Raw genomic sequence first — 13,375 nt, forward strand, 5'->3', positions numbered from 1 at the left:
GGCCTGAAGGGTTGAGGTGAATGGGGTTAAATGCAGGTGGTGGAGGTCACCAGTGGTGTCCCCAGGGCTCAGTGTTGGGTCCAGTTCTGTTTAATATCAATGATGAGGATGAGGGGATCAAATGAACCCTCGGCCAGTTTGGAGGTGACACCAGGCTGGGTGGGAGTGCTGATCTGGATGAGGGTAGGAAGGGTCCAGAGGGATCTGGACCAGCTGGATGGATGTTCTGTGGCCATTTGTTTGAGGTCCAATGAGGCCAAGTTTTGGGTCCTGCACTTGGGTCACAAGAACCCCAGGTAACTCCAGGCTTGGGGCAGAGCAGCTGGAAAGTGCCCATTGGAAAAGGACCTGGGGGTGTTGGTCAACAGAGGCTGAATATGAGCCAGGGTGTGTGCCCAGGTGGCCAAGGTGGCCACCAGCATCCTGGCTTGTACCAGCAGTGGTGTGGCCAGCAGGAGCAGAGCAGGGAGCATCCCTGTGCTGGGCACTGCTGAGGCTGCACCCCCAATCCTGGGCTCAGTTCTGGGTCCATCAGGACCAGAAGGACATAGATGTTTCTGGGCTCCATGGCCTTATGAAGTGTCCCTTTTGTCTTGCAGGGGAAGGTGGCCCAGACAGCCTGCATGTCAGCCTGCAAACACCTCTCCACCTCCCTGATGCAGCTGCTGCTGGAAGCTGAAGTGCGGCAGCTGACGCTGGGAGCCTTGCAGCAGTTCAACCTGGACGTGGAGGAGTGTGAACGTAAGATGCAAAAACATCTCCTTCCCCATCTCTCCTTCTGCCCATCTTGGGTGTCAAGGCAGGGCTTTGGGTGATGTAATTGGGACTGGTGAACACCTGCAGAGCTTGCTGGGGGTGGCAACATCTTCAGGAGAGAAGAAAGCCCACAGATTTAAAGAGGTCAAGGCTTTACTCTTCCTTTTTGTCTTTAATGCCACCTTGATGCTTTCCAGACCATCCTCTGCTTTTGGAGATGAAGTGTTTTAATAACAGGAGGGATTAGAGTGGGTAGAACATGATGAGGACTAACAAAGATCAGTTTACTTGGGGCTGTTTTTGAAAACAACAACTGGTTTATGTTCGTAAGAGGTTCTGGTCCTGTCCTGACCTTAGCTCTTTGTCCTCTCTGTCTGCTGCAAGGAATTTTTTCTCAAAGTAAAACTTTTTAGCAAAGGTTATAGAAAAGAGATGTCTCATAAATCCCAAGGAGGGTGACAAAGATGGTCAGAGGGCTGGAGCAGCTCTTCTCTGTGCCAGGCTGAGAGAATTGGGGGTGTTCAGCCTGGAGAAGAGAAGAATCCAATGGGGAGACCTTAGAGCACCTTCCAGTGCCTGAAGGGGCTCCAGGAAAGCTGGGGAGGGACTTGGGACAAGGGCCTGGAGGGATGGGACAAGAGGGAATGGTTTTAAACGGAATGAAGACATTGGGAAGGAATTCTTTGGGGTAAGGGTGCTGAGCCCCAGGTTGCCCCCAGAAGCTGTGGCTGCCCCATCCCTGGCAGTGTTGAAGGTTGGATGGGGCTTGGAGCACCCTGGGCTGGTGGGAGGTGTCCCTGCCCGTGGCAGGGGGTTGGAACTGGATGATCATTAAGGTCCCTTCCAACCCCAAACCATTTGATGATTCTGTGATTCTATGAAAACTGCATCTGCTCAGAGGTGTGTGTGCCAGCACCATGGCTTTTCATTTCATCTACTTTACACCCAAATAAGCTCTGAAATCCTAAGGTTTCCCTCAAATTGCTTGTTACCCCATTCAGCAGGATTAAGAATAACTAGCACAAAGTGTCAAAATGCTTTTTTTTTCCTTCCTGTTTTTATAATTGAAGCCACAGCAGGGAAAGCACAGTTCTGTGTAGAACCTCTTCTCCTTATAAGGTGGATGGATTTATTGTTGGGATTTATACTGGGCTGGCTTAGTGACTGTGGCTACAGAAATCACCACGTCTGGTAGGTTTGATAAAGAGTTCAGGAAACCTTGGTAAAGTATTTTAGGGATTTTTTTTCTTTTCAAATACCCACTGGTTTGGCTTTCTCAGTTATGATGAAGACTGGGACTTCTTCTAGTTCAGCTGCAGCCATCAACAGTGAGATTAAATTTATATCTGTGAAAGATCACCCAATAAGTCTTTTTTGGTGAGCGTGGGGAGTATATTTTAATTTTTTAATGTCCTTTTGCTAATTCCCAGCACTCGGTTGAGTAACCTGGGAGAAGGATCCCTGCTTAATGAATCAGATCCATGATTTGCAGCAATATCAGATGTCATCGTGCAAGCAACGCCTTATTTTTCTTCCAGAAGCTCCTTCAGCCCTAAGTTGTGGCTAATTTGTGTCCCATCAGCACATCAGGGCTGCCTCAGCAGCAGCTGTGTTCCCAGTCGGTGTCTGCCAAGGGACAGGTGGTGTTGCTGGGAATAATGGGAAGCATTTGTCATCAATAATAGTTTCCTTCTTTTTTCTTTTGGCTGCCAGCAGCCTCGTAGCCCTGCAGTTTTCCGCCCCGTCGGTAACGTGGGTCACTGAGCAGCATCTCTTCCCTAAAAGCTGCTAAGTAAAAGGGATGGCATTTCATTTTGGCTTGAAAAGCACGATTCCTGAAATTCCAGTCGTTTGGTGAGACAAAACCTGGAGCACTCAGACATTCAAGAGCAGGTGACGCCAACCTGAGCAGCGGGGCCGCCCACCCGCTGCCCCCCAGCCCGAGGTGCCAGGGGGCAGGGGGATGGAGACTGATGCTGGTGCTGTAACCTTCCTATCCATCACTGTCAGCCCCCAGATCCCTACACCCAGACAAAGTCTTTTTCTTCCATTTCAGCAGCAAAAAAAAAAAAAAAAAAAAAAAAAAAGAGCTCCCTGCTCCCCAGGGCTTTGTCTGGTGGCTTTGCTGACACCAGGGAGAGTTGTTAGTTCTGTTTTGGAAAAGGAAATACTAGAGGTTTTAATTTTAGGTTAAGACAGTCCTGAGAGTGAATTGGTGTGTTCACAAAAGATGATTCCATTTTCCCCCCTTTGTCTTTATTTTTTTTTTTTCACTTTTTTAATCTTTTACCTGAAAGCGCAGGTGTGAATCTCAGCATCCTTATCACACCAGCTGCATGTTTGACTTTATGTCTCTGCCTCCAGCCCTCCTCCTTTCCCCAGATCCCCAAGTCTTTCCCAGTTTAACAGCTTAATCATGTACTTATCATATTAAAATGGGATTTTATAGCTTTTTGGAGCACTTCCAGTGAGTTCTGTGATGTGGGAACGGGGCTTTGGAGTTTCAGTCCCGGAGCTTATTAGGCTTTTGTTTAAGTCTCTTGTGAATGCCAAAGGTATAAGCTGGTTAAGAGAGTGGGGAGGCAAATTAATAAAGGTTCATTAAACATGGTTTGAAGGTGGTGCAGATAATTTGCTCTCTATCAGAGCAGCTATAACGCATGCTAAAAGAAAATGTGTTTATATACACCATAGATAACAACCATAGAGGTGAAAAACATTACAGTTTAGACTTAAAACAAAACACCGGGAAATTAATTTTCCAGGCTTGTGGCTTCAGAAAATATTTCCTGGATTTATAAATATGTTGCTCTCCCATCAGCCTAAAAAGGGAATGGCTGCCTGAATCCTTGCATCAGACAGGGCTTGGCAGCAGGGAGAAGCACGAGGTCGTGATGGGACCCCTTGCCTCTTTCCCCCCCTCCATAGAAACGTGCTTGTTTTGCATGTTCAAAGCACTTGGATATACAGTTTATTAATTTTATGAGCTTCAAAAAGAAAGCTTTCAGAGGACTGGGGAGAAGTAGTAAATTAAATAAACATCAGGAGCCAAAGCCTGCCCGTCCTGGTCGTATGAATAGTCCCGTAATACGTCAGCAGCCGTTTTGGTGCGAAAGAGGGAAGAAAGAGTAGAGCTGCAAGGTTGTAAAAATCCCATTAGGGATGTCTGGGATGTCAGAAACCTGGGAAAAATGTGGGCTGTTTTCCAGGGGCATTATCCCTCTCCGTGAGACCGTGGAACTGGAGCCTCCATCTGGACAAAGCCCTCGAGCAGATGGAAGACAGTGGTCTTGCCCCTCGAGGTGGATGTCCTCTTTTTTCCCCAACAAAAAGCTGGTTGCTGAGATGTGTGTTAAGAGTAAAGTCTTTTTGTGCAGGTTTACAAAGCACAGCTGATGGCCAGGGAAGGGCAAAAAGGCATTTTTAAAACATCTCCTTGCTGGTCAGGTATCAGTTGTGACTCTTGTTCATCTTGCTTGGCTTTATGTAGCTCTGGTTTTATGCAGTCAAGAGAGATTCTCTCACCTCTTTTCTTTTACAACCTGGAGTGAAATAAGGCCTGGAGGTTAAATGGCTTGCCCAGAAAGACACAGTAGGACACGTCTAATTATGTCTCAATTTAGGAGCCAGTTCTGGCTCCAGCCCAACAATCCAACTTGAAAAGAGAAAAAAAAAAAAAAAAAATCAACAAACCCCAACAACTCTGGAGAGGAAAAAAAAACCAACCCAAAACCAACACAAATATTCCTGCGAACCTGTAAATAGAGGAGGTGATGCTTTTTTCAGAACAGGCATTTGCTTTCCCAAAAAGGTTTACTGTCTTCCAGAGTGGTTCTGAAACCCAGGATTTAACAGTACATGCAACGTGGTTTTGGTCATTGCTGTGTGCCTTGCAACCCAGTTCCCTGCATTGCTCTTTTGTGGACCTCCTGGTCCTAAAATATGTATATTTTTTCCCTATCTCCTTTATCTCAAAGGTGGTAACCAAATGTAATAATGCAAATTTGGAGTCTGCAACCAAAAAAAAAAGCAAAAAAAGAAAAGGGGGCTGCTCTTGCTCAGATAAAAGTGTTTCCCATCTACGTAACCAGTTCCAGCAGTGGCTGGGGCAGATTGTTTTTATGATACACAAATCATAAAATAAGCAGGTCTGTAATCTCTAAAGTTTTTTAACTGCTGATTTATGAGAAATTAAAAATCCCATAAAGATTATATTTAAAATTTCATTAAAATACCCATTTTTGGTCAGCCCACTCCTAGGTGCAGTGGGTAAGAAACACAGATGACTCCTTTGGTTTGAGGAATGAACTTCTCTGGGAATGGTGTGGGTGAAGTAAAAGCTCAGTATGGAAATTGGGATCTTCTGTTTGTTCCTCTTCTTTCAATTCCTCCCCATTACCTTCATCTCCTTGGGAGCTTCTCGAGTCCACACAGAGCTTTGCTCTGGGGGACACTGAGGGTGCCATTTTGTGCCTCTAAGTCCTGTCACTTGGTTTGTCTAAATCTTCCAGTCTTGTCCAAAGTCTTCCAAGGGCTTGGCTAAGGAAGGTGCCTTGGAGACCTCTGTTCTTCACAGATCCCAAATCGTGTTCGTGGCCGAAGCGACCGCAAGCGAGTTGTCTGGGTTCCCCTTGCCAGGAGCTGCTGTAACCTCCATCCCACAGCTCTCCTGTCACAAATTCTGTCTGGGTTGTGTTCCTGAGAGAAAATGTTCCCCTCGAGACGATGTTTTTGAGGAATGGAGCCTCCAGCTGTGTTTGTTTGGACCCCACAACACACGCGGGGCTCGGTCCCGGCGTGCGTGGCCGCGTACGGCGTTCAGAGGGAGATTCCCCCCTTCTGTAGAATTAATTTACAGTGGATGTCTCTTTTCTGCTGGGCGTTTGAACTCTTTATTCTTTGTTCATTGTAAAGGGCTTAACGGTTCCTGTTCCTTCATTCTTTCATCACTGAAATGCTTTGGAAGGGAGGTTAGAGTCCCCCTGTGACCTGCCCTGGGTGGCCCAAGCCTGTAGACCTTGCAAAGACATTACTTTTTTGGCCTGAACACAAGTCTCTCAAACCTTTAGCCTGGCTAAATGCTTTGTACAAACAGCCGCATACTGATCTGCTCTATTCTCTTGTGATTTTCTGCTCAAGGGGCTGTACTGTAGGTGGCTTGCTCTGTTTGCCACTTGCCTTGGTAGTGGAGACAGAACAACAAACCAACCCGACAGTGCTGAGGCCAGCACTGTGCTCGGGCGTTCCGAGAAAATTATCCTGAAATCTGGCTGAAGAGATTAAAACCAAGAAGAACTGGCTGTGTCTTTCCTATAAAGCTCTGTTCTCTTCTTTGTTTCTTTCCCCCCCCTCCCTTTGCCCCCTTGCAAGACTTTGTTCATTCCTCCTCCAAAATAAGGTTGTGGCATTGGTATGTAAAATGTGACCTACGATTACAGAAGGTGCTGCTATTTGTGTAACAACCGTGGGCTGAAGCATTGCATTCATTCCTCCTGGGGCTCCTTAGCAGCTTTCTTCAAGCCCCTGAGCCCTTTTTTTGCTCTCATTTCTTCTGGGATACAAAGAATATGATCTCAGACGTCATTTTGCTGCTGGGATGTCGGGTGCATTGTTAATTCTGTAGAGTCTCCAATCCCCTCTGTTGAGGAGAAATGCTCTTCAAGCAAAGGTTGGTTCCAGTGTGATGCCCTTGTGGGAATTTGGGGTGTTGAAGGGCAGCATCACTCCAAAACTCTCCCAGCCTTCCTCCTGGATGGTTCCTTAGTAGAGGCAGAGAAAGGTGAGCTGCTGAGGAGCAGCCGTGCCCTGGGATGAAATCTGTCAGGGGTTGCTCAGATGATAAATTCACAAGTCCTGTGAAAATACTCAAGACCCAGTCACAGGCATTTTCTCATGAGGATTTGAAATTCACTCAGTTGGGAAGATCTTGAATTTCACAACTCTGTGTCTGCACTTCTGAATGGATTCCTAGCAGCTGTGAAGCCTTTAAATATAAAATACAGTTGTTGTTTTTTTGTGGCAGTCCTTTCAAGTTTTCTGTGTTCAGTTGTTTCCCATCAAGTAACATGATGGGACTCCATCCTTAGAGGGTAGGAAGTGGCCATTCAGCCAGTTTGTTGGGTACCCCAACCCAGGGATGCCTCTGGCACTGGGCCCCGTGGACACTTTTCATCTCTCCAGAGGATGCTCAAGGGCTGTTTCTTGCATCTCAAAGCTTTTAGCTTCTCAGGTACAGGCTTTTCCAAAGCAGGGGTGTTTTGGGATTGATGTGGCTTTGGGGGTAATTTTTCCAGATGAGACAGTGGGGTGTACAGTGAATGTGTAAAGCTGATTTATGATCAGAGTCAGAAAGCTTGGGTTGGTCCTCCCTGTGTGTGCGTGCTGGCACAGGCAAGTGACAGCCAAGTTTTATAGCAAAAGTACATTAAAATGGCTTTACAGTGAGATTTAATTAAAACAGGTTTGGGGGCTTAAATGGAAACTCCATTTGGACTGTTTGCAGCCTAAATACTGCAGTGTTGGTCAGTGCAGGTGGCAGGGAGCTGAGCAGCTCCTGCTTCTGTGCAGTCCCATCCTCTGCACAAGTGGCCAAATCCAGGGGCACAGCCCTGGCTGGTGTCTCCTGGCTTTGATTTGTGCTGTTCCTCTCCAAATTCTGACTGGGAACAGTCACGTATGTACTTTCTTTTTTTTTTATTTATCTTTATTTATTTATTATTCATGCCTAATTGTAGCATTGGGTGAAAGTAATAGCTTTGCAGCACTGCTTGCTGTTGTCCTGCAGCCGTTGTCACTTGAGTGATGACTGCAAGTGAGAGGAATCATTGCAGTCCAGGAGCTCTTCTGGCATTTGAAAATATTAAAGAGCAAAGCTGGGGATGGCTGCAAACTGACTGCTCTGCCCTGGAGGGACCTGTGTCTCTATAGAAGGATGTTCTCCATCCCAAGACCTTAATGGAAGGTGTAGCAAGAAAGCTGACAAATGACCCTTCATTGGGTGCCAGAAGTAAAGCAGTTGAGGGATGCTGATGAATTGATTAGTCTAATTCATTAGTCTCTTCTCATTAGAGCCTGGGGAACTGCTCATAGGACTGGGATGCTATAGGAAGTCCTTAAAAATAGGACTGTAATAATTTGTTTTCCTCCTTTTGTGGCATTTGCTTGACAATAAGATGACCTTTGGAAGGAGAAGCAGTCAAAGCAAAGACCATCTGCCATGAAATGACTTGGCTTAGTGGTTAGGGACAGGACAGGATTTATCCTTTAGTATTTCTGTGCAGTCATACAGACAGAAGACAAAACCTTCCTTATTTCCCAGGCATCCTTACTTCTCAGCTTTGTGTAGCTGCAGGAGCTGTTTTGAGGGCTTCTCTAAGGTAAAAACCAGACTAGTTGGATGATGGTGGACTCTGGCATTACATAACTTAAAAATCTGTAGGTCTTATCTTCCCTCCCTTCTTCCTTTCTGCCATCACACTTGGTTGCATCTCAAGAAAACATTTCCTTTCAGCTTGCAGCATCTTCAGTCTCTGCAGGAGCAACAAAATTCAGCCAAAGGCAGAAGGTCCCTCTTGAGCCTTTCATGATGTTGAGTTGTGGCTTCACAAATTAGGTCCCCTCAGTGCTGAGCAGTTGCGTGGTGGTAGAGCCATTACTTCTGTGACTTTAAAGAGGGTGAAAATTAAGGGAAGTTGGGCAAAATCAACCGCAGGTGGAGCTTCAAAAGTCACACATTGAATATATGAAGTTGTTGGCTTCCTGACTGCTCCCAAGGAAAAGCCGTGTAAGCGTGGAAGAGCTGAGGTCCTCTTAATGTGGGTTTGTTCGAGTCCTCCTCAGTGGTTTTCAACTTGAAGAATGGATTAGGAGAAAAATACATGACTTAAGTATGAAATTTTGGCCAGATTACACTGGAAGGAGGTAAAAGTGGCCTTGGAAATTGCCTCTTTGCTTTAGAAGCCGATGTTATTCAGTTGTCAGATGTCTTCATCACACACAACTAAATATGCCACATAATGGCCAGGATTCTCTCCATTTGGGGTGAGTGTACACCAGCAGCAGACACCAGAGCAGATAATGCAGATAATCTCCTGCCGAATAATTAATGATGCGGCGGGGCATATTTTTTTGATGAATGCTCATGGAGCCTGGTGACAGGCGTGAAATTAGAAAATTCCTTCAGCGCCCTAAAATATAAATAGCTTTCGGAACTGAAAAGAGTTTCACAGCTGAAGATTTTATTGTGTTGAGAGGAAAAACTTTTCCACCCCCATCCTCCCCTTTCTTCTCGGCAAGTTGTTTGTCCATTCACAAAACAAATACTCTGAAGCCCAGTACGGCTCATGGGAATAAATTTCAGGTCGAATTAGTACAGTTTCCTTGCTGTCAGGACGGTGGAATTAATGGTGTTTTGATGACACGAATTTTGAAGGGCGAACAAAGCCGCTGAAGGGAGGGAGACATGACTCCTTAGAAGCACGGTCCTCCTCTCCCCCAGCCTCTCTTGTCTTCCCTGTCATCCGTCTGCCAATCTCCCTGTCCATGGTTAGTTAAAGGCGCTTTTTATCCTCTTTTCTTTCCCACAGAGTTTGCCAGATCCGGCCCAGTGCCTGGGTTCCAAGGGGACACGCTGCAGTTGGCCTTCATCGACTTGAGACAAGTAAGTCTTTGTGTTTTTGTTTTTTGTTTTTCTTTTAAGATGTGTGACTGAAGACCATCAGGTCTTAAGGAAAGAGAGAGGAGGGGAAACGGCGTCGGCGATTTACGCCAGAGACCTATATTTTCCCCCCTCCTCCTCCTCCTCCTTCCCGCGCACGAAGCCACCTCCTGATTGAGCGCTCCGTGGTCCTGGAGATGATGGAGGTGAAAAGGGCTGGTGGGACGGGGGCGAGGAAGAAAGCCAAGCCTGACCCTGCCCGATGGGGTCCATTGTGCTCCCGTTGGCTTCTGCAGAGGCGGCAAAAAGATAACGCGGTGACTCTCCCGGCTGACGCCGAGCAGGTGGTGCTAACAGAGAGAGCAGTGATGCAGAGACCGCCCGCCTCGAGGACTTTTGTTCACAGATAATGCCCACGGAGGCTTTTTTTTTGGTTTTTTGTTGGTTTTTTTTTTTTGCGAGGGCGATGGAATTTGCATTCGGGCTTCTGCGGGGAGGGTCTGAGTATGTGCACCCCTCGTTTGTGTCCGCCTTTGGCTCGGTTCTGCCCCCAAGACCCCCCCTCCTCCACCTTTCCCCGTCCCCTCTTCCGCAGATGGTCCCCAGCCATGAATGACAAAGTGGTTGTTGGGGAAGATGGTTGGGGAAGGCTCCACCCATTGGTGCCCACCTCTCGAGGGGGCCCCGTTGGAGCCAAGTTGAGCATGGCAGGTACTGAGGCATCTGTGTCGCTTGGCAAGGGAATTTAGGGAAAAGGCCCATTCCAGCGAGTCGTTTGTTTGGGGTAGAAATGGGCATTATTGATATCCTAGGCTGGGGGGGAAAAGTGAGGTGGTCCTGTCATCTCTTGGCGCCGAAGATGGATGGGTTGGGTAGAAAGTCTGAATGAAGTAAGACTCAATGACTGATGCTTCTCTCCTATTAAAACAATCTTTTTTTGTCTGTTAAACCCCCCTGGCTTTGTCCCTCCTGCCATCATGATGCAGTGCCTCTTGTTTCCAGGCTTGACGTAGCTTGCATTCTGAAAACTTTCGGGTGCTGAGGGTATTTCTTCAATCTGCATAATCCCTTGTATCGATGATCTCCTTACCACTGGGACTCCAGTTCAGGCTTTTAACCCGTAAGGGTTTGAGAACTTCTCTGCACCCAACTGATGTGCTGGGTTTGATCTGTCAGCCCCGTGACACCTCAGCCAAGCAGCGAGAAGTTTATTACCGTGGAGATGCCGCGCCGCCGTGTTTCAGGCTCGGGCCTGCCAGGAGCTGCCAGATTTGTTGGCAGAGTGGTCAAAACAGCAAGGTGGGGAAGGTGTGTGTTATCAAAAGCTCTGCCTTGACACTTTTATCTTCATTAGCTTCTTGGCACTTGATTGACTGCAGGACGCAGCGTGCTCGCGGCCTCCCGCGCGCAAGGCAACGTGGAGGCTTTGGTCCTTTTCCAAGCACAAAGCCTTGAATGCAGGGGGCTTGAAGAGGAAAGCTGTGGCTGTCTGAAGAATGAAATGCCTTAAAAATGCTCGGTGAGGTTCAGCTGCTCTGAGTTAGGAGTTGAAATGGTTGTAGGGTTGATAAGTGCAAATAATAGGGTTGAGAAGTTCACAGCCGAGCAAATTCAGCTCGGGTGAAGAGGGAGCTGGGCAGTAGCCCTCTAGAAATCTTCCTCTGTCAGATAGTTGTCTTGGTAGATGATGTTTTTGTCTTTGTTTTGGAAGATCTTCTTGACTTTTTTTCCCTTGTATTTAAAAATAGTGGTGATTCTGGATGTTGAGAGGAGAAAGGGGAGATGCTGTGGACTGTTGAGTCCCAAGTGAGGACAGGCAGTCCTAGATCATCCTCTGGATAACAGGAGTGGTTGTTGGTGCCAAGTATTCTGCTGATCATGGTCAACATCTCATTGCTCCATGCAGAGAAGAAGCCAATAGCATATTGAGGTCAGCAATAAGTTGCAGACATGAGAGAGTTCCTGGAGCTCTTAGTTCTTTCAGTGACCCAATCCTGTGACATCCCAAACTCCATCTCTCTGAAGCTCAGTTGGTGCTCTGGGGCCATCCCAGGTCCAATGCTTCCATCATTTTGGAAGCTCCAGATGCAGGGCCTTGGAGCAGGGAAGTTGGAAGTGCAGATAGATGAAGGCAGAGCAAAGAGAGGTCTTTAAATTGTTCTGATTTGTTCTTTTTGAACGTTGCATTGTTTCTCCCTTAACCCTCTAAATGTTAGCACAATATTGACTTAAAGCTACGAAAGGGGAAGAGATACCACCTGAAAATGTTTGTGTTTCTAGCAGTTTTCCTTTGCCCAGGAAGGAACCCTGTAAAAAGGCTGCTTCCAACCTGAGATCCAGACAGGCTTCTCAAAACGTTCAAAAGTAATTTCAGGTTTATATTTCAGGTAGGTTTATACTTGCCTTGGAGCTGTCCTGTCAGTGCCTGCTTTACCATGAGCAGGGAGGAAAAATGACTGGGCAAAAAATTCATGAAGCAGGGAGATGAAAGAGCTTTCCCCCTCCCTTCCCAGTGTGTTTCAGTAGTAACTGTTAGAGAGCAATGGTAGGTGAGAGAAAAATCTCCAAGTAACGTGGGGTGATTAAGGGAACGGCCAAAATTCATTCTCAGCACAATAAAATACAAAGCAATAGAGAAATGGAGTGACTGGGTTTGTGTCTTTTATACAGATCCCTGTAGAGGAAGCTTAAGTCCTATAAAAATGTCATATTCCAGGAGTATCGGGGTTTCTTCTTGTTTAGTGCAGTGCTAGATCCCTCTGTACATTGATTTTCTCCTTGAGCTCAAGGAAATTGGGAGCAATTCCAGCACTGTATGGTAAATAAGAAAAAGAGACAAGCCCAGAGAAGGAAAATTGCTGTTCTGAGCAGACAGTAAGTTACAGAGTCACTTTTCTTCCCATCCCGGGACAATTCTAAATCCATAAATACCTTTAATGAAGTGGTAAAGTAAACCAAGTCACATCTCAAATCCTTTTATAAGAACCCATTTATAACCCAGGCCTGTCACAATACACAAATATTTAAGGCTTTACAAGGAAGCAATAGTTACTTTTCCTCCTTAAGGTTTAAAATTTGCTCCCATGCACTCAGTGCTGTGTGTTAGGACTCTGAACTCAATCTGATTCCATAAATAACCTTTCTAAAAGGTGAAAGGTGCCTAAATAATTTATTTTTCTGCATCTTTCTCTCCCAAGTGGCTTAGATGCTTCTGTCCAAATACCCCCAAAGAGCTCCAGGAGACTTCACATCACCCCCAAGCCTGCACATGTGATAAGTTCTCTCCCAGCTTCTGTCCAGCTGGAAGTGTTTTAGCTTTTCATTTTCATGGGTTTATTATAAGAAAGTTGGTTGAAGAGGGAAGGTTTTATGTTTGTCTGTGAAGCTGCTGCAATCCACAGCCATGCTGATCTCTCCTCGAAGCCAGATCGACGCTGGTGGCTGCCTGCCAAGGCAAATCTGTCTCCAGCACTCGAAGAATTCCACTCTGGACTTTAGTGAGGGAACGTCCACGATGGATTAGAGCTCCTTATTCTAGGCCTCTCTGTCTGTCCAGCAAATTATAAATCCTATGTGTTGAATTTCCTCTGCAAGTGCAAGAATTCAGCCTTGAGGGAGATGCAGAGAGCGGCGGGCAGGAGCCCTTCTTGTTGGAGGACGTGCAAGGGATGAAGACAGGGAGGTTCTGTGCTTCTGCTCTGTCATTTTTCTCTTTCACTTCATGGCTGTAACTTGAGGGTGGTTGTAAATTAGAGCATTGGCTCTTCAGGCTCCATCAGGGAGGCTAGGAGGCCAGTGCTGTCACAGGGTGTGGAGCAGCTCTTATGGCTTGTCCAACAGCAAACGTTTTACACGTCTTTTTTACTGGGTTTGAAAGCCAATTGTGGTTATTGTGGGTTCAGTTTGGGTGCCAGCCAGCTGGGTAATGAGAGGCCTCCCTCTGATGCATTAATTTTTCCCTGT

General features: G+C 46.5%; 1 protein-coding gene across 2 annotated transcripts in view; it reads left to right on the plus strand.

Moving 5' to 3' along the window:
* Nucleotides 1–13,375, plus strand: part of EXOC6B (exocyst complex component 6B) — a 247,014-nt gene that overhangs the window by 179,021 nt on the left and 54,618 nt on the right. For both annotated transcript variants that reach the window (XM_030450613.1, XM_030450612.1), the window contains exons 19-20: nucleotides 600–741; nucleotides 9,342–9,415. In XM_030450613.1, the coding sequence (XP_030306473.1) occupies nucleotides 600–741; nucleotides 9,342–9,415 (216 nt within the window). The remainder of the gene's footprint in view (nucleotides 1–599; nucleotides 742–9,341; nucleotides 9,416–13,375) is intronic.

The sequence above is a fragment of the Calypte anna genome, chromosome 4B (genome assembly GCF_003957555.1).
Source record: "Calypte anna isolate BGI_N300 chromosome 4B, bCalAnn1_v1.p, whole genome shotgun sequence".
In the NCBI taxonomy this organism is placed as follows: domain Eukaryota; kingdom Metazoa; phylum Chordata; class Aves; order Apodiformes; family Trochilidae; genus Calypte; species Calypte anna.